Source organism: Xyrauchen texanus, chromosome 31, assembly GCF_025860055.1.
Source record: "Xyrauchen texanus isolate HMW12.3.18 chromosome 31, RBS_HiC_50CHRs, whole genome shotgun sequence".
In the NCBI taxonomy this organism is placed as follows: Eukaryota; Metazoa; Chordata; class Actinopteri; order Cypriniformes; family Catostomidae; genus Xyrauchen; species Xyrauchen texanus.
Genome location: NC_068306.1, coordinates 31,376,861 through 31,398,709, shown reverse-complemented (window position 1 = coordinate 31,398,709; position 21,849 = coordinate 31,376,861). Strand labels below are relative to the sequence as shown.

The 21,849-nt window shown below is 37.0% G+C and overlaps 1 protein-coding gene across 1 annotated transcript; it reads right to left on the bottom strand.

Moving 5' to 3' along the window:
* Nucleotides 1–2,856: 2,856 nt before the first annotated feature.
* Nucleotides 2,857–21,500, bottom strand: LOC127624758 (CREB3 regulatory factor-like). The gene is made up of 9 exons (XM_052099622.1): nt 21,386–21,500; nt 14,057–14,149; nt 13,845–13,970; nt 11,826–12,984; nt 9,553–9,747; nt 9,249–9,438; nt 8,822–8,895; nt 8,495–8,617; nt 2,857–5,545 (listed from the first exon to the last, which is right to left on the bottom strand). Exons 1-9 carry the CDS (start codon nt 21,398–21,400, stop codon nt 5,427–5,429), a joined length of 2,094 nt encoding a protein of 697 aa, XP_051955582.1. The 5' UTR covers nt 21,401–21,500; the 3' UTR covers nt 2,857–5,426.
* Between the last annotated feature and the right edge of the window lie 349 nt (nt 21,501–21,849).

The following is a 21,849-nucleotide window of genomic DNA, read 5'->3' as shown; positions in this document are numbered from 1 at the left end:
AAAAAGAAAACAGTACACATATATTGATATAGATATTGATGAGATTAACATTTAAAAATGAGCCTATGATTGCAGCACTCTTTGGATAGTCTCTATGTTTTGACTTGTTTAATCATATTGAACTCCACTGAAGGAAGACTACATTCATCTTTAAATGAAAACTGTATGAGGACAAAGCAGCTACAGTTTTCATCTGAAGCAAGCTCAATGCTCGACACAGCAGAAAAAAAGAGAGGAAACTTGCGTTTTAATTTCTTGGCATATTGGGTGAAAATCTTGTTGCCATAAAAAAGGTCAATAGGTCAAGTTTGGATTTTCATGTTTGAATAAGGCACCTGATTCTGCAGGCATTGTTTCAAATATAACATTGGACATTTTGTAAAATCAAGTGCAATGCGTGTCATTTCAGCTTTTTGTACTAGCAGACAGTACGGAGTGTGATGGCGATTACATCAAAGTACGTGTACAACAAAGTTTTCACTTGTGCTCATTGGTTCGAATAAAGACAGTATGAATTCTTCTGCCTCAAAGTCCATCGCAGAAGCTCCGTGAATAGTCAGTTACACTTTAAAATATCAATTTAGCAAGGTTTAGCATGCACGATAGTCATGCCGTGTATATGCAAACTCCACAGTGCTCCATTATTGGATCCAAATATTACTACGAAAAGGGATCAAGTGAGGCATACAGATGTGTAAATGTAACATTTACAAGCAAAAGTTAAATTTAGAGTTATGACAAAGGAATGCATTTCTTAGTTCAACCTTAAAATCAAATCAATGTTATGCAAGATCTAAAGATTTCTCAGCTTAGTCACCACGTTGACTATATCCATCTATAAGAACAAATGTTAAAATCCACTTGTACAATACCAATCATTCAGGCACAATTGTTAAAAAAAAATAGCAGTGCTGTAAACTAAAGCAACATCCTGTCTTACTACAGAGTAAAACCTGCATAGTGCACCAATAAGAGTAATCTTTCTTATTTACATCGAACACATTTCTACACAAAGATGCATACTTTAACCATATAACAAGGAAAGGTATAAATGCTTGTTTGCCTCCTTTTGGATATATACTGTAATTTTTGCAAACTTTGAAAGTAAGTTACCCATTGAAATCTAACTCTATTGGATGAATTAGGGGTAAACAGATAGTGGCTTATCTATTATTTATCTTTTGATAAATAACAGTTCAAATAAGCATTGCTTGTAGCTTGTGAATTGTGTATGCATTTGCTAAAAATAACAGGGAATGGTATTTGAGTCTCTATACAATTTTACAAAGATTTAGCAGCTTTGCGTCCAAAATTATTGAATTTCAACAATATGCAAACAATAAAAACAATCAAAGAATGGATTAATAGCTAGCTTACTCTTTGTTTTTCCGTATAAATTGTATGTATTTTAAGAGAAATATTAAATCATGGTTTGAGTGTCTCTAAATAATAATGTGCAGAATCCATAATAATAATAAGCAAATGTAAGTGCACTAATCAAACCAAAAGAACACGCAAATATTTCAGAAATAGAAAGCTACATTATTTCCCTTCGAAAAAATTATTATGATATAATATGCTGGAATATGCAAAAACAACAGTGAACAATATTAGATGTTAAATAATATTTACATAACAGATTTGTACTTTTTGTGAACTTGTATTTGTAAATGTTCATTTTAAAAATGTCAGATTACACTAATGTGATGTTGAGAGCCTATTATGGATGTTAATGTCAAATCAAGCTATATTTAGCTAAACAAACACACCTTTATAAATGTGCGTGTACGTGTGGTTTTTTTTCTTATATATATTTATATAAAACATGATCAGCAAAAAAAGAAAAAGATAAAAAATACTGGCTTTAAATAGCAACCTTTTCCTTAACTGCTTAAATGCCACAGAGTCCCCTTGTTAAACACTACATTGCACAACTCACTACCATGTTGAATGTCAGAGCTTGCAACAGCATTCTACAATAACTAATAAATGCTCTAAATACAGCAGGCCACCAACAGAAGGACAACATGCATTTCCATCTCCATATGCTCATTGTCACCTGCCATTAAGTTATTATACAGAACAATGGTCACTTTAGGCTAATGCCACCAAAATGCTTTTGAAAGTTTAGATGGCACAAGAAAGGCCAGTCTTTGCTTTGTAGCATTGCTGTTGTTTTGAGAATGGATGGGTTTTAAAAGACGAAAACAGCTAAAATTAAAAATGAAAAAGAAAACCCTAGTCCAATTGATTCCCCACGGCATATGGAACTGCCTTACAGTACAGCGATATAGATATACATTTTTTTTCTGAGCTACTTCAGAAATACCTCAGAAGTATTTTTTTTTATTTTATTTTAAAATATCAATGACGACAATAACCATATCTCTAGCATGAGAGAATGTGTCAAACCTGTACATCGACCTGAAGAAAAATCCAAAGCAGAATTTGTATTTTTCCATAGGAAATGTCTACTGAAGGCAAATGAAGATTACAACGTCAGAGTCCTCACTACTCATAGACAAAGACTGTCTTCATTCAACGCCTCTCGGTCACACTGCCCAGGTCAAGATGGTAAAAGTCAAGTACACACCGCAGCATTCAAACAAGATCGGTTTAGCAGCAATTGGAAGTGGGGAAAATATTTTTTTATTTTTGTCTAGACAAAGTGCTTCTGCTTTTTTCCATGTAATATAGAACTTACTTTACATTTTTATAATAATATATATATATATATATATATATATATATATATATATATATATATATATATATATATATATATATATATATATATATATATATATTCAACATTTAAAATAAATCTAAATTTTTTTCTATGTAAAAAAACACACACAACAACTGAAATAACTACACATTGGACGGTATATAGGATCTTTACTATGCTACCAAAAGCAAATAAAGAAAAATATCTTTACAAAACTCTTTTGATGTTAAAGGAAAAAATATCCTCCCTTCTTTAATCAAAAATGATATTGGAACAAATTTCAGGATCAAGAATAAAGTCACTTTAACACACATTTAGCAAACTATACAACTGCACCAATAGGAGATTTTTCAGAATGACCCAAGTCATCGCAGCAGCCAGAAAAATATGTCGACAAGGTAAAGCTATCCCTTCAAGATGTTTACACTTGTTACCTGCGAAAGTAACTCCCCACTAACTTTAAGTTTTGGGGCTATAACTGTATTTCATTTTCGTAATAAAAACTTTTTGGGATGAGAATTTGAACTGACCATTCCTCTTTAAACAACAAAGAATTTTCTTTGAAGGGTAAGTGCTCTCAAAAATCTTCTTATTCCTACGGACAACGCAGAATGGAAAGATTAAGGCAATCTCAACAACAATATACAGAATTAAACTTTTTCTCTTTCAGTTTTTCAAGAATACTCAAAAGTAAGAGTAAGAAGACAGACCATATAAATGTTACATGCGAAGTAACATAATTTAAAAACGTGGCATATCTTAATATTGATGTGCACACGGATAAATGCGTATACAAATTATAAACAAGACAAGGACTCAATTTCATATATGCATTCTCCTCTACAAATGTAACTACTTAAAGAATGGTACACCGTTTGGTTTGTGATCAAGTCTTAAATGGGCAAAAAAGAAGCATCTCCTTTAACTTAATAGTTCATTTACTTTTTAAATTTGCAACAAATCTTCGTGGAGGGGAAACTGAACTGCCAGAACTAACTAGGTACTAACTTTTCCAAGCAAGATATCTGATAACACTAGAACAGTACAAAATTCTACAAGGATGCAAATCAATGCTTCTTTCTGAAGAGAATTGGACCCAAACAAATTTCACAGTTCGGTAAAAATCCCTGACCCTACCATTTGTCCTACATTCAATACGGTGTCAGGTAAGCTGTGCAAAACCTTACTTAGACTGGCTAGTTGCCATTTTAAGTTGCATGTGTCTTTGGTACAAAAACAAAACAATCAAAATATAGTGTGCAAATCTTGTTTCTTTTTTCTGTATTTTATAAGATAATATTTCCTCGCATCTTAAATGAAGTACCGAAAACCAAAGTAAATATTTGTCAGAGCCATCTTATGATACAAAGCACAGACTCTGTGGCATATTTCTATTTTTTCCATGTTCCTATGTACATTCAGAGTATCTTTAAAGAGCTGAAATACATTACAAACCCCCAAGTGCGACTTCCCCCTGTAATGACTCGACTTCTTGCCTTCTGCAAAATGGTCCATTTGCTTTCGATTGAGTTTTATTAACTCTGCAATTACAAGGCACAATGAATCTTACTTTTATACAGTACAAATATAAACAGAACCCAATCTAGGAATCAATTTTAAGCCCCTTTCACTGAATCTTTGCAAAATAACATCAAGGGTGATTTGATGCGAGGGCACTTCGACTAAAGCTTATAAAGGAAAAGGTTTCTTATGGTTATCTAGTTATTCTGTCTATTTACAATATGGGGTTGAACTGACCATCTGCTCTCTCTTTGTCTCTCAACCCTGAGACAATCACAAGACTATGGAAAAGGGTGCCCAAGGCCAATTTCCGCACCTAATACCCTCTTGACTCATCCATGTCCTACTTATATACACAGAACATCAGTAAATACAAGCTGTTCTTGGTTAAACATTGATATTTACGTAATTCATTATTTGCCTCGCCATTGTTATAGTTGCCGTGTAAAGGTCTATCTAGATTGATCCACAAAATGCCTCGGTACAACAGTAGGAAAAACAAAGCCTTACAGGAATTCCACCTGGACACTTCTGTCCTTGGTTGAGTGTTTAATAAGTGAAAAAGCTAGGCCGAACTAGGGTGAAATCGTACGTGCCGTGTTAAACAACTCAAAGTCTGCATTTGCACCTATTTTGACAGCTAAATCAAATGCCTCTATTATTTGTCAGCAGAGTTCGCCTCTGCTTTATACAACTCTAAAAGGGATAGTTCACCCAAAAATGAAAAATCTTGGTTTCAATGTTCACATTTTTGGCCGAACTATCCCTTTTAATGGGCATTTGAGAGATTTAGCTGAACTCAAAAGATAAATGACTACAGCAAGAACTGGTGCTCATCATTTTGCTTGTTTTCTCTCTCGTTTTTTGGAGGTATGTTGTATATTGGCTTTCATATTTGCAACATGGCGGCCTGTTGATGGAGATACCAGCCACATCCACACATGGTAGGAAACAGATTACTAAGTGCAGAGCTTAACTACTAGTTTCATTTCCATCGGTGTGCAAGAGGTGAGTATATGCATACGCATACACAATCGGGCATTATCGTATGCATGTATTCACTTAACATGAGAGGATTCGTCTCCAAGTGACAAGGACATGCAGAGATTTGGGCCGTTACAGTGTTGGACAAGAATGGCGCAGATGGCTTTGTGTGTGCTCCGAGGTCGGCCCGACTCTACACCTTCGATGTTGGCACACGCAACCCCACCAGGCCTCCGGTGGGATCCCCTTTGCCAGTGTTATCCAGGATCTGATTCACGAAGTCTGAAGTCTGGGTGGCCACTGGTGGCTGCACTGCATGAACAAAACAATTGAGAAGCCATTAGTTTTTTTAGTTTTCAAAACTCTTATTTTGCCAATTTGTTTGTATCAGACAAGAAGCTAAGTAGAGTGGCACAGCACAACACTGATCCCACTGTCAACAGTGTCTGTCAAAATGATTCTGAATGCATTTATTTGTTTTGCATGCTTGCTTGCTTGCTTCTTTACAATTTTGGAAAGTAACAATAACAGTATTACCATTTCAGAAAACTCTTCTAACCTCTTTAAGAGGTTTACTATAGTTTTGTTTTGCCTTTTAGTTTCAAGCCTTGGCAAACTATGCTGAACAATGGGTTTTCAATTTGTGTGGCTGCAGATATCTGTTTGGCCCTATTTTGAAGAGTGCTGACTCTAGGTATTTCCTTTTCTTTCCAAGCAGATGATGTATATAAGATGGCAATATGACGGTTAATAATGAATTGATTACTTTTGAATTAAACAACAAAATGCTGTTTCTAAGTCAAAATATGTCCTATTGATCTATTTCTGGCATGGTGGACTATGTGGTCGTTGCACGTTTTTACTCTTGAGAACTGCCCTTTGTAAAGCAATAATTTTTAACCCATTGCAAAATATAATTCAAATCTGTTTGAGTGAACTTAAAAAATGTTAGTCTTAAAACTCATTTGGGGACTAGTCTATTATGCTTGAATACACTATTATTAAGCATTGTTCATTAGTGTTTTTGTTTTTGTAATTTTAGTATGCTGGCATGCACAAAATGTGTAGTCACACTTTTTTACTTCAAATAAATAAATAAATGAATAAATAAATAGGATTAATTTCTTTCCATTGTCAAACAAGTTGTTATAACTTACATTTTAACTTAAATTCAGTAAGATCAAGGTAAACAATTTCAAGAGCAACCATGTGGTGAAGTATTGGTGATTTTCCCCAACAAGAATTACAAATATTTTCAATAGAACAAGGCTATGGCACAGAGTGAAACAAAGCTCTTAAAAATCTTGAAGACAAAAGGATAGCAGCTGTTGGAGAAGACACGGCTTGATCAAGCTTTTAAAACATTGAAGACTTCTTGCAACTCTGCTTGTAAGAGGCATCAAGTTGCTACTTGTGTCATAGAAGATGTGATTTCTGAATACATAAAAAAAAAAACACCTGAAATACTTTGTGAGAAACTTGTCAACTTGATGACAAACGTGTACAGCAGTGGTTCTCAAAAGCATGGGGCATACTGAAAGGGGGCACAGAAGACTGCACCATTCTCAAATTGTATTCACTTTCACAATCAAATGTTTCGCGAAAACGGAATAACAGTAGGATCAATGATCGCGTTTCCTTCGCCCTTTTCTCCTCATGCGGTGTCAGGTTCGCTCACTTAACTGTATGTAAACAATGATGTTAACGTGTGCGTGACATATTCGAATGGGTGAAAAGGAAGATTTGAGTGTATTTACACTTACATTTCGGTCTGTTCTTCACAAAACTCTATCGAATGGCTTCTGTAGACTTGAAAAATAGTGCCTATTAGCGTATGAGTGATATTATGGACAACCTTTATGGTGGTCTTATGTGCTTTTTGAATTTGACAGATACAATCTATTATCCTCTCATCCTTCAATCTTGTGTTTCACGGATTAAAAATGATTGGAACGAGAAGAGGGAGTAAATTACTTTACTACTTAAATTTTATTTTATGGTATGGTGTGGATTTTCAAAATATTAACATTGCTCCTGCAAACACATTTTGGGATGTTCAAAAAGTATATTAGTCTAGTTAAAATAATGTATTTATTTATATGACACAGACAGTAAACTGAAAATAATAGATGAAGGCCTAGTGACAAATTATATTATGATTTTTATATCAACATTTTTATTTATTTTTTAATTATGAGTGTTACTTTTTTAGATATTTTTTTCAATACATTTAAAGGGTGTTTCTGGTAGTGGGATGGGGAGTTTTCTAGTTTCCAAGGGGGGTGTGACAAAAACAAATTGAGAACCAGTGGTGTACAGGACCATTTTATACTAATACAAATCGCACTTCAAAATCTTAAAATTCAATCTTCAAAATGTCAAAAACTAGAAGACTCATTATTGATTTAAGTTTGTTTAAATTCTAATAAATTTGGTCAAATATGATCATGAAGCTATTTTACAGTAATTATATGTGGCCAGCCAACCATTTACAAAAATAAGCAAATAAAGATTTGCTTAATGGTTTAAGGTATCATTTTCATATTTTTGGTTTTATTTCCACTCATATACAAGTTATAGTTAGTTATAATAAGTTATATTAGGTGGCAGCACGGTGGCTCAGTGTGTAGCACTGTTGTCTCACAGCAAGAAGGTTCGAGTTTCGGCTAAACTGGGCTTTTCTGTATACAGTTTGCATGTTCTTCCCATGTTCGCGTGGGTTTCCCCCACAAGTCCAAAAACATGCAGGTTAAGTGAATTGGTGACTCTAAGTATTGCCCTGTAGGTGTGAGTGAGAGTCCCCCAGCCACTGGGGGATGCATCAGGAAGGGCATACAGTGTAAATCCCGTGCCAAGTCAAATATGCGGTTCACGGATGGTTCGCTGTGGCGACCCCTAATGGGAGCAGCCAAAACAAGAAGATAAGATATATTAAGTTATATATTATTCCTTCACAGAGCCTTCCAACAAAACATATTCAATAGTGACCTTGAACTTTATACCAACACGTTGCAGAACAAAAAACAAAAAAAAGACATTCTCTGGAAAACATCTGATGCAAGTTTGTCTGTACATTTTTGTTTAATAACTTGGTAGAATTACAACTTCCTATTTCCGCCTGTGATATTGCAAGACACGGCTGTGATGAACAAGGTGGCCCCCCGTGACAGAATAATGAAAAACAGAATAAATGGGGGGGGGGGGGGGGTCTTTAAATTCAAGTTGGTATGTTTTCATTATGAACAAGAAGAATTTTCCTACCTAGAGTTTCCTCAATGAGTTTGTCCAGCTTCTCGGTCATGCTTGTTCCTTTGTCATGTGAGATATCCTGAACTCTGTTGACTATTTCCTCTTTGATTGCATTGATCACAAACAACAATCGATCTGAAAAAAATCACAAGAGTCTCTTTTTCGGTAAATATGGACATTTGATCAGTTAACGCAATACATCATAAATCATGTTGTTTCAAAGACTCATAAAATAGTTTACGTCAGCTCTGTACGAGACTGTACCTGAGAGATTCTATCTACAACAAACAATCTCAAGCATGTGCTTTCATGTTTAGTTTACATTTCGAAACAATGTACCGTATTCAGTGCCAAGTCCCCATAACTTGACCTTGTTAGCCTCATACTGAGCTTTCTTCTTCAGTCTGCAGGCCCTGCAGGAGAAAACAAGCATGCAGAAGAATCAGGAATTGTGGTTTTTCTATTTTTCTGGAACAAGAACATTTTAAACTTCATTGATAAAGCTTTCACATTATCTAATGTTTTGTCCAACAAGATATGATCATTGTGATAAATGAACAAAGACCACAGATACATGACGTAAGGACATAATGGTAAGATGGTAATGATGATGGCAAGAATAAGTTGAGATGGTAAGTGTGCAATTACTACATTAGAAATGAAATGCCCAAAATCAAAAGAGCCAACCCCCATGTCCAGATGTTGGGGTGTTGAGTTTGAGAAATAAAAGCTGTTCAAGCAGGAAGTGATTCAGATATGGCCTAACCTGGATGCAAGCTTATTCTTCTCCTTTCGAGAGCGAGGGCGAGCAGTCAAGGGCAGCTCACTAACAGGCGTCAGGTCACTAATGACTTTATTGAGCTTCCGAAGTTCATTGCCAATCTGGAGCAGCTTTCGTGGGTTTGGAGTAAGATCTTCCACATCAGTCCGCCGTGATTTCTTCAATGCGTATTTTCCTAAATAAGTCATTCAAACATTGTTGTTAAACATCAGGTTTAAGAGGAGTCAAAAAGACATGTTACTTGTTAATGTAAAGATGAAAGCTATGATATAGACAGTAAATGTCTCACCATGGTGCAAGCCATTCTTTTGGTACATGTTGCTGGGCAGAGTGTCTCTATCCCACTCGGAGGGTTTGAGCATGCGCTCTTGTTTGCATGGAATCAGCTGCTCGCTGTACTCCCAAAAGTATCGACGCTTACCCCTTTTCCGGGAAATCCCAGGCGTAAGGCTTTTGACATCTTCTGCCATATCAGTATCACATCCTGTTTGAAGGAGAGGACAGTAACGAGATAAAGAAAAGAATAAACAATGAAATATTAACTGTCCTTAACCTGCATTGAAAGCATCACTAAATATTTTTTTTAATCTATCAAATTCTCAATTCAACCATATTTAGTCACAAGCTTGATCTAGATATACTATAGGCAGCTAAACAAATACACTTGTGTGCAACAGAAACAAAAGTTTTTCAACAGGGATGCACGCTAAAACAAATTTATAGGACTGAGTTCAAGTACTGATACTTCGGCTAAAAATATGTTTTAAAACAACATAATTTTCAGGTACAGTACAGCAAGACTGATTTTTACAAAAACAGTGTGTTATTAGCAAATATATACACCACTGGTCAAAAGTTTTAAAACACTCATTCTTTATTATAATATTTCTTCACATTTTAGAATAATAGTAGTCATCAAAACTATGGAATATCATAAATGAAACTATGGGAATTATGTTGTGAATAAACAAAATCCAAAATAAATCAAAACAGTGTTATATTTTAGCATCTTCAACGTAGTCACCCTTTTCCTATATATATATATATATATATATATATATATATATATATATATATACATATATATACATACATACACACACACACACACACACACACACACACACACACACACACACACACACACGTGTTGCATAGTGAGGATGTCTTCAAAATTAATACCATAAATAGTTTTCATTTATCAATTAATTTTATGCAAAGTCCAGTAAACATAAAAAAAAAAAGGCAAATCAATATTTGATGTGACCACCTTTGCCTTCAAAACAGCACCAATTCACCTAGGTGCTCCTGGACAGTTTTTCAAGCTTCTTGGATAATTTGCCACAGTTCTTCTGTTTAGGCTGTCTCAATTGCTTCTGTATCTTCATGTAATCCCAGACTGACTCGATGTTCAGTAGGGGGTCTGTGGGGAACATGCTATCTGTTGTAGGGCTCCCTGTTCTTCTATTCTATTTACAAAGTAATGTTTGTGAGTCTCAAATTTAAATTTCCTATTGACACACTAAAGCTGAAGATATACATAACAATCATAAGATAAATGTTTTTGTGAAAAACCTTATGTGCCTAAGACTTTAGCGCAGTACTGATATATATAATAGCTGAGCACTAACATATCATAACTTAAATTACAATGTTTGCAAACAAACCTTTTGCAACACATCTGGATTATTGAGACCAACCTGTTTCTGATTCACGCTTGATTCAAACTGAGCTGGCTAACTAAAAATAAGTATACATTAACCAAAATGTGTTGCTTCGGGCCCTTTTGAATTTGAAAGTAGTTTTATCATTAGTTTTGAAAATAACCTACATGTACTTTACACTATAAACAATTTGTTCACAAACTTTCAAAAAACTTCCAAAGGCACCAATTTGCTGAAATTAATTGAATTTGCCAATACTACTGGACAGCAATGGTCTTCTAGGAGTAAGTATATGATTTATTTGCTCAGATATAAACCTGTGTGCACTCTATGTACTTTGTGCACTTGCTTGGTGGCACTAAATTGTATACCTTCAAGCATCTGAAGTGTCTTAAAGCTAAAGTATGCTTTAGTTTTCCATTTGCTATTCCATCTCATGCCTAGTGCACATGGCGTTAATTGCATCATCAGCACAGTCTGTGCGGACTGTACGCGTACAGTTTTTATAAAACTGTGCCCATCTACGTGCCTGTGCTTGTCATCTGCACATGCATCTGGAGTTGACTGTACTAGGGATTATCAGACAGCAGTCAAAGCGCATATGCATTGACCACATCCATATGGGCTTGCAGTCAAGAGTATACTTTGAAAGCACTAGACTGTGTGTAATGGTTCATAGAAAAGGGAAGCACACCATAGCATATAGCACGGCGATGTTTAGGAAATTTGCGTACGGATGTCGCTTGGCATTATAAAATTGTTCAAAGCTACCAGTACTTGAACAAAGTATCAGACCTATACCTGTATCTGTGTTGCTGCATCCCTAGTTTTTAACCATTAAAAACATTAACTACATCAATCATTTTTTTTATAAATATTAAAATGTGTACTTTCGCACCTGGCTCTGAGAATGCATCGCTAACATAATCGTCTTTGTCACCCTCATAGTCCTCATCATCCTCATCCTCTTCCTCGTCATTTTCAGAGAGCTCACGTTCACTGCCGAACCCTTCATCATGGTCTTCATCATCAAGGTCCAGTGCCTCCTCTTCTTCCTCTTCTTCCTCATCTTCCCCTTCATCTTCCTCTTCTTCCATGTCAGCAGTTGCTTTCCCTGCCAGCCTGGCCCTGTTTAAGAATGAGTAGTTGTGCTCTTCCTCCTCCTTTTTGTCAGCAGCAGAAGCGTCGACTCCAAGGGCACTCATGGTGAGCAAGGTTTCACTGCCGACAGCTGCAGGAATGTGTAATTTGGGTGGCACTTCCCTTGGTGACCCTACCTCAGGGACAGGGACAGCGGGTTCCACTCTTTTAGGGGTCTCCAGTCTTTTTTCAGAAGCCAAGGAGCTGACGGAGGAAGCTGAGTTAGTGGTGGCGACCAGGTCCTCATGGACCAGTGAAGCAGTTGACTCGTGCTCCTGGACTAGAGGGGAGATTGCAGAAACACTAACCTTCCGGATAGAGCTCTCCATGAAAGGTTTGCGTGGTACGCTGATCCGAACCTTGGCTTTGCGTACATAATCTATATTGTCCAGCCCAGGCAGGGCTTTGCTAGGCCCCTGCATCTGGGCCATGGCCATTGTCTCAGTGCTGGAGGGAACAGGCCAGGTGGCTTTCTGGGATCCCTCGGCAAAGTCTGGCAGAGGGTTGCGACTCATTGAGGCGCTGGTTGTAGAGTTTGTGAGTCTGTTGCTCTTCTTGGCCATGTTAGAAGGTGGAAGCAAAAGCTGCTTTTGACCCACCAACAAATCTGGATGGTAAAGAGTTTCGCAAACAGGCTGCGAGTCCTCACTGTTGAGCTGGGCCAGGGTGGGGGTCTGTCCTATGACCTCCTCATCCTGATAAGGGCTGGAGAAATCATCAAGGCCCAGGAAATCTACTTCCTTGGTGCCCCAGATATCACAACTAGTGAGACGAGTGTACTTGGTCAAGTCTTCCCAGTATGTGTCCCACTGCTCAAAGTTTGAACTGTAGGCTGGGTCATTATCTGCCAGCTCAGGTAGATTATCCATGCTGTCCAAGTCTCCTCTTGGGCTCTGGCGACAATTAATATCCCTGTCCTGTGAACAATTAAAAAGATCACTACTTTTATATATAGTAGCCGACAAGAGAAATGAAAGAAATTGTTGACACATGGTTATTTTTATTCTTGTTCCATGGTTGACACTCAGTATATTTGCATGAAAGTTTGATTTCAGTCGCACTAGAACAATAATATATATATTTTTAAATGTCATGTAAAAACTTTACTCTGACTGAAATCATCCGATTTTTGCATCTAACTAAAAAATCTAGAAAATCTGATTTCAGCTCAGCTTCATCCAGAATGTATACAAATTATTTGGACCACAATTGGCCTTGGGCCAAGTCACTTTCAAGGCAAGTGAGTCCAATCAGCAGTCATCTTGAGAATGGTCCCAAGCAGCTGTTTTCTGAGGAAACAAGCGGCATAAAAGTACAGCTCCTATATATTGAAATGGGGAAAGCCCGAATCTCTCAAATGGTTGGTCAAGATTATGATCAAAGTACTGCTGATTTGATATTTCATATCAGCAGTAAAATCTGACTTCAATGGTATCATAAATTGTGCTTCTTTACACCAGATCAAACAAAAAATATATATATATATTATTCAAAACAATTTATTTTTCAGGCTGGTCTAGCTAATTCACATGCGCATTCTCAAATGTACAGTGTGAAATCTCAAAACCGGAGATGTTTTTATTTGTATTTTTTTGAGGAAAATGTGAAATGACAAATGTGAAATACAAAATTATACGTTTTTGTAGTTATTGCCAAACCAGGGTTTAAAGTGGCCTTAAACTGGAGTTTAAAAAGATGTTAGCCCAGGGTCAAGTGAAGTGTATAAAGCCTTTAGGTATGAATACAACCAACAGTAGTGTTCTGGCTATGAACTCACCGGTTCATACATGAAGTCTGGGTCAAAGCTGTTGGCCAACTGGTCTGTGCTGGTCAGTGCCTGGTCAGCAAATGTGCAGTTTTGAAAGGCATCCCCAAAGAGAGGGTCCATTCCGCTAATGCTGGGCTGTAAGAGGAACACAAGCAAAGTTGTACCACAAACCACCTACACCTATTCCACAATGTAATAAATTTGAGTGACAGGGCCCATACCTGAGGCATTGCCAAGCACAGATCTTCAGTTTGTTGATGGAAACGTTTCTGCCACTTCTCCTGTCTAAGCCGCCTGTTTTTTTCTGTCAATCTCTGGCAGATAATAGATTTTAAATATAAAGAATAAGAGAGTTTTCGTTTTCAATATGGAGGCTTCAGCAGCACATTTAAGTATGGTTGGGTTGTTCTCTTCTGTTGACTGTTGTTTGTGGATAGAAGGTAGAACAAAGGGGAAAGAGAGGTTAGCTAGCTGAAATGTTACATTAACCCACATTATCGGCACAAGCAGATCAGCAGACAAAAACACATGACTAAGCCTGCTCTGTCTGGTAAACTAGCTCTGTGTAAACAAACTGTCACTTACAAGCTGCGAACTGGCACAGACTATGAAACACTGAGAGGAAACAGCTGTCAAAAACAACTGTTTGCTGCCATTAGAACAGCAACGGGCAGGTTCAACACAGACATCAATGCTGTTTGCATCGGCAAACATCAACAGAAATAGTGCAGTGTTTTCCGGAAAGGCCCGAAAAAGTCCAGCCATGGACAAAAAAGTTGTCTCTGATCCATAGAAGAAGGGAAGGGAGCCCTAAATTGCATCAGTTTGATGGGCAGCAATAATGCAAGAGTGTCGAACACAGTCTGGAGCTATTTTTAAACAACCTCAGCAGCACCCTTTCCCCTCGGCTGACAGACAGCCATAGGAGGCGAGGCACGAACATTCAGACATGCTGGAGCATATGAGGCTTCCACTGGCCAGTTTCAACGCGGAGCAAAACAAGCCTACCTCACTTGTGCTTGATGAAATCATTTCCTCCTAGTGCACCAAGGTAGTCAACAAGCATCTTATCACCCTTTGGCTTTGTGCACGGCAGGGTTTGCATACAGCCCACAGACAGAGTGAGAAGAAAACACAGAGAAGCATTTCCCTTTAGCGCACCACTCTTTTACTGCTTACTCACTGATAGCTTACAAACCAAAATTATGTAAGTAGTTGACAGGGTGTTGTTATGCACTTCCTAAGTTGTTCTGAGTGTAATTTAGCAGTTGCTAGAATGTTCTGGTTGTTTTCACTCACCATTCACTTTCATTGCACATTTTTCCATAAAATTGAATGGTGATTGAAGCAGTCAGTCCCTTACGTTCCTAACGTCTTCATTTGTGTTCCACAAAATAAATATCATACAAAGTCTGGAATAACATTTGGAATGTATTTGATGACAATTTTCATTTTGAGTGAACAATACCTTTAAACAGTTCAATGTGAGAGAAATTACAAAATGTGTTTCTTTGCCGTTTTGTGCACGTGGATATTCCAGCTAGGTTATTCAATGCAACTATTATGTCAAAATCTGCTATCATATTTCTTGTGTATAGATCAATTACTTCCAGATCATGTTCACTTGCATACATGACAACAATGTTTGCTTGTTTACTACACATGAATATCAATATCACAGTCTTTTCATCTTTTTCTGTGTGGTATGTCTGGCTGTCTGTCTTTCTGTATTTTCACAGCTTGCATCATCCACTGCGATGCTATCAGGATAGAAAATCTCAGGCTCGCCAATCAAAATGTATAATTGTAAATAACATACACGTGAAAACTTAACATTTCAGAGTTATTGTCTTCCAGAGACATAAGTGTGTTAGATTGAGGTGTCACCCTATTCTTCTCCTCTAATTGCAGCCCTGCTGAGATGAGTTCACAACTTTCCATGGATATATTATAGCAGGATTGCTCATATTGAAAGCCCAGGTCTCTTTCTCATTCTAGTTGTCTGATGAGTCTTCCAGGCACAAATACAGAAATACAGCAGGTCATCCAAAGCATACTGAATTGCCCCTTACACAAGTGTCCTAACACTAACCAGACACAATCCAATGCAATGAATGATTCCAGTAGCAAAGAATTCAAAGTGTTCACACTGAACACAAAACAGCTGTGACATGGCACAACCACAGCCAATCAGAAAGAACGTGGCCGGATCTTTAACGTGTTTTGCCATTTTTGGTCTTTATTAGATAGGAAAGCGGAGAGGACAACAGAAAACAACAGGGGAAGAGGAGAAATGGGACCTCCAGCAGGAACTGAAACTTATGTAACCAGTTGCACTACTGCATCAAATGTTGGAACACTGCCCACAAGGCTACAGCTACGACAGAAGTGGGATTTTGGACCAATACGAGTTAACAGTGGGAGGGGCAACCTGAGAGTTAACAGTGGCTCAGTAACTTCCTGGCACTCATCACCTGTCCAGTAAAGGATGGAAACTTCACGCCATGCAAATATGGGACACGTGTGCATTTTGAAGTTTCCCTCTCAAGCGATTCGGCACTTAAATATGGGACATGAGGTTTTTGGGCATCTTCATTTCAGGCAAATTACGGGATGGCTGGGCTAATATGGGATGGTTGGCAACCCTAATTGCATGCAAAGCTGGTTAGGACAGAAAATCTGACTAACATTGAAGAGGTCACTTCTTTTGCTTGCCACTTTATCATGTTGCATCAGATTAGTACACTGTGTTAATGCAAATCAAGGCTAAATTAAGAATTGATCAGTGTGCTCATACTGAGGGTTAGGGATTTTAACAAACAAAAAAGAACTTTGGTGTGTAACTTATACACACCTAAAATACTGACGCCTATGAAAGAGCGTTTGTTTATGCCTGGCTGAGAAAAAACAAGGTGAAAAAACAATAGATTTACATTGAAGGAGCGACAAGTAAGCAACCACTAAGAAACCACAAAAAAAAACTCTAGTAATTACTTAGTAACTTAATAGAAAAACACATCGAAACACCCAAGTAATCACATAGCAATGCAATGAAATCCATTCTGAACACCTTAGCAACACCCTGGCAACAACCCACAACACTCTAGCACCGTGGCAGCGAATTTTGCATGAGCAAGCATCACTCACATTTTCTTCTTCTAAGGTAATAATTAACTGACAGCTACTGGTTAGTATTAACCTTTTTATGTGCATTAGGTTTTGGTCAATTATTATTTTGTACTTGGGTGATATTCAAGAAACCTGTCTTGGTATATTTAACACCAAATCAATTAAAATAAAATTGTATCTTGTATAAAGAAAATGAAGCCAACATTTTGGACCATAAGATTTTTTACATTGTGATATTATTTTCAGGACACTTAAGCACATTTTACCCCAAATTCTCATTACCGTCACACATCCAAATGTTTTACTTTTACTAGGCCTATTTCAACTGATTTTTGCATTGCGGTAAAGAGAACTGGGTTGTAAAAAAAAGTCAGCATGTACAAAAGTCTTAAAGGCCTCAAAAATAGGCTTCATTTACTATTTGCTAAATATAATTTCTTATTTTTTTGTCTTTATTTTGGGATCAAATAGGACAAGTTTTGTGAGAATCACCCAATTTTTTTCTGAATAATTACAGCTTTAAAAGCTTCAGCACACCCCATAAAACTATTTTGAATAAAATATTGACTGTGCTGACTAAAGGGGCTCAGCCTAAATTAATTTGTGCAAATATAACCAGCAATTTAGTAATAAATTCTGTAAAACACAAACCAGACTGATGTTAACCTTAGACTACAGAACACATAAAAACAGTTATGAGCTTGTAAAATGAATTATAAGCCTGTAGACTCACTTGAACAATTGGATTTTTTGTTGCATAAATGTTCAGATATTTCTTAATTAAATCGTGCTATGGTTGAATAAACTGCCAAAGACAGAAACCTTATAGGTCTTTATTTTAAAATAATAAAAATCAATGCACTTGGAAAAAACCTTGCTCTAAAAAGAGTCATGCTTGACCAAACTTGACCAAATTTTAGTCCTGATGAAGGCCTAAATGCCAAAGTGCATTGGCAAAATAAAGTTTGAATTATTCTCTGCTCCATAACTGCTTTTGGATTTGCTTTTCAATTGTCCTCTTCTTTCTTTTTCCAAGCACCTTGTTGGTTTTGTGAAGCTGCGCCAGAATCCACAAAAAAGCCTACATATTAATTAAAACGTATTGTCTCTCATTCTATTCACTAGAACTTCTCTTTGCCACATATTTGTTTTTTGCAATGTGCATAGATGCCACCCGTTTGTTATGCACAAGCTGAGGAATCTTAAGCGTAGGCGTGCCGTGATCAAATTGGTGGCTTTTGCGCTAACGCTACAAACACACTGTGGCTAATAGACAGGAAGTTTGAATGATGACAGAAGAGTGCTTATTTCATATTTAACTCTGGCTGCAGTTTAGACATGGCTTATTAGCTCCAAACCTTGTTTCCAAAACTGTTTGCCAGCACTGCAACCTCTTCACAGGACAGTCTGAGTTCATTACAAACGCGCTTGCATTCTGAAGTCCAGGCTTCAAATGCAGAGACTACACTGCAAATATCAAGGTATCTGCTTGCTTTTCCCTGCACTGATGCAAATGATCTAGCACTTTATGGAAACTGAAACTGTGACAACTAGGTTAATGGTTATAACTTAATGATCCTTTTTGAACACACATGCCCTCATTTAACAATAGGTAAGTGAGCAAATCAAGCCTTACAGGAATGTTCCGGGTTCAATACAAGTTTTAATCGACAGCATTTGTTGCATAGTGCAGATCCCTGCTTTATTAAAAAAAAAAAAAGTGGTTACAGTAAAGGAACTTACAATGGAAGTGAATGTGGCCTGTCCATAATCAATAAAATACACATAGTTTCAAAAGTATGCAGTTGAAGCCAGACGTATACATACACCTTAGCCAAATACATTTAAACTCAGTTTTTCACAATTCCTGACATTTAATCGTAGAAAACATTCCCTGTCTTAGGTCAGTTAGGATAACTACTTTATTGTGTAATGTCAGAATAGTAGAGGGAATTATTTACAGTTTGCTTATATTCAATCTGTGGAGTGGTTAAAAAATGAATTTGAATTACTTCAAACTAAGTGTATGTAAACGTCTGACTTCAACTGTAGCTACTACATGTAAACATTATACATAATAACAGGTTTTAGTGTGATTAAATCACAAACCTAACCTCTGTCAAGTTAGGCTATATCCAATATCAGGATTACAGGGTTTTGTTTTTTCTATAGCATCAAAGTTGTGATATTAGATACAACTTTACACAGATATGGTCAGAAAGCAATTTTATCACACTAAAATAATGTTAATACATATAATATTTACATATTGTTGCTATACTCTTGAAACAGTGTGTAGTTTAGCATTTATGGACAGGCCCCCTTCACTTCCATTTACATTTATGCATTTGGCAGATGCTTTTATCCAAAGCGACTTACAGTGCACTTATTACAGGGACAATCCCCCCGGAGCAACCTGGAGTTAAGTGCCTTGCTCAAGGACACAATGGTGGTGGCTGTGGTGATCCAACTGACAACCTTCTGATTAACAGTTATGTGCTTTAGCCCACAACGCCATCATCACTCCATTGTAAGTTCCATTGTAAGTACATTACTATAATCACAATTTATTTATTTTTTTAATAAATGAGAGGGGAGCCAAAATTGTGTGGAAAACAACATTATCCCACAATTGCTTTAAACTGATCAACTTGTACTGAACAAGGATTATTCCTTGTTTAGTTTGTTATAACATAACATAATTGTACACTTATTCAAACTAGGGTGAGATTACCAGTACTCCTTATAATACAAATAATTAAAGAAGAGCAGGTCCTCTATTAAAACCTTCATCTTTTATAAGACAAATATTAGATAAACCTTATGAGAGGGGAAGTCAAATCCACTGCATCCACAATCAGAGGCCCATAATTGAGTTCCCATACAAATCTGCTGTCATGTTCTTGTGCTCTCACAGTTGGTCTGTCTGTGCTGCAAGCTACATGCGCATTCATAATAGTAATGAATGAATAATAAGATCAAAGCCCTAAAGCTAACAGATGTAATGTTCTCCCTACAATAGGTGACCACCACCGCAATGTTTAAATGAAGACAGAATGACCTACTAAATACATGCATATTTCTGAGAATTTGCATATTAAAGAAATCCGGAGAAAATGTATTACACACACAAACTGATCGCTACTTTAAATATTAAAGTAGCATGTGATAAATGGGCGAGAACAAATTGCAGTCTGACCTACTAACACTTTACAACACCCTGAACTCAACATGGCCCCCTTCGAAAACAAATAGCGTCAATTGAAATGCTGCGACAAGCGCCAACGCCCACACTTTGTCTTTCTGTGGTTGGCTAAATGCAAATGCTTAGCCCGCCTCCGCGTAGAAAAGGTTGCTTACGCTCGCTGTCAATCAAGCACAATTTTCGCATGAACGCCCGACCAACGGCGTTCGGTTGAAGCGACAAGCAATAAACAACATTGAACACCTCCCCACGTTACGTAAACAGATGGAAAGCAAAACAGTATTCCATCATAAACTTTTAGTTTTCAGACACACACTCAATTCTTAACGGTACAAATTGCAAACGGACAACATATCGCATTTAACTGCCTCGGTCAATAGGCCCAAAGATCATTAAAAGAAAATCACATTTAAGGGTTCAGGTTCATATTGCTGCATAACTGAAACACACTCATTACAAACAGTTTGGATTGTTGTTGATGTGCCATAAGCATTCAGGATACAGCAGAAACTGACATGTTTGCTTCCAAATTCGCATCGAGGTGAAGGGGGCGTGTCCCTTCTAGAATTAATGGTGTTCATTCTAGTCAAACGCCGTAAAGTCATCATGTTAGAGAAAATAATTTACCAAAACAAAATGCCACAAATCACTTAGACTGACATATCGTTTGTGTTTTTGATAAACAGGTGGATTCAACTTTTAAACAACATTACAAGTGCGTATGTCTGTGATTTAAGCCTAATTTATTGCTGATAATTTCGCTTCATACATCAACCAAATGATTTTGTGGCTGTTCGATAAAACTAGCAAGCTTCTGTCTAAATCTTTATGTCTGATATATAAATTGTAGTTTCAACAGCAAATGTATTCTTCTATAAGTGAAAGCTAGCAACCAGCATGTGCTCCCCTTACTCAGCACTAGTGACTAGCTATCTAAACAACTGCAGGAAAATATATTGCTCCGCAATGACAAGCGGGCACCTAAAGCACAGATACCACACACAATATCGCTCTGTATGTGAAAGGAATCGCTAAGAATAGTTTAGTGTTGAAAGAGGAACTGGAGAGCTGCTTTCACACTATGGCCTCCGTGTCCCTCCCCTCTGCTAGCGAAACTTAGCCCAAGAGCTAACTAGAAGAGACAATGTTTTTATCATACTTAAACCACTATCTTTCCACACTCCACAACGCTGCTATATTTAAAAAGACAACTCACCTTTAAGTTACCCATATACTAGTAAAATAAAGATTGCAACTCCGAATTTATTCGTGTTTAGGAAAACTTGATGTAATTTCTTCTCTATCTACGCAGTCTTCCTCTTCGTTTTGTTTTGTTTATCTTCTTCCTGACGGGTTCCTGGAAAGCGCGTGACTCCCTAGTCACATGCTTTTCGGCTGGCCAATCAGGGCGAGCGCTCCGTTCTGCCCCAAAACATGTACATTTTATGATTGTACAGTATATCTTAAGATGTATGTATTTAAAAAGACTGGATGACAAAACAAATACAACGTACATAATTTAACTTCAAAATTCTGATTAACCCTCTAAGACTCACATTTTCGACATAAAATAGAACCAATAAGAAGATAGAAACAGTTTATTTAATAAAAAAAAAAGTGAAAACACTACCATGATGCAAAATATTATTCTATTAAAAATACATTTTAATAGAAAATAGA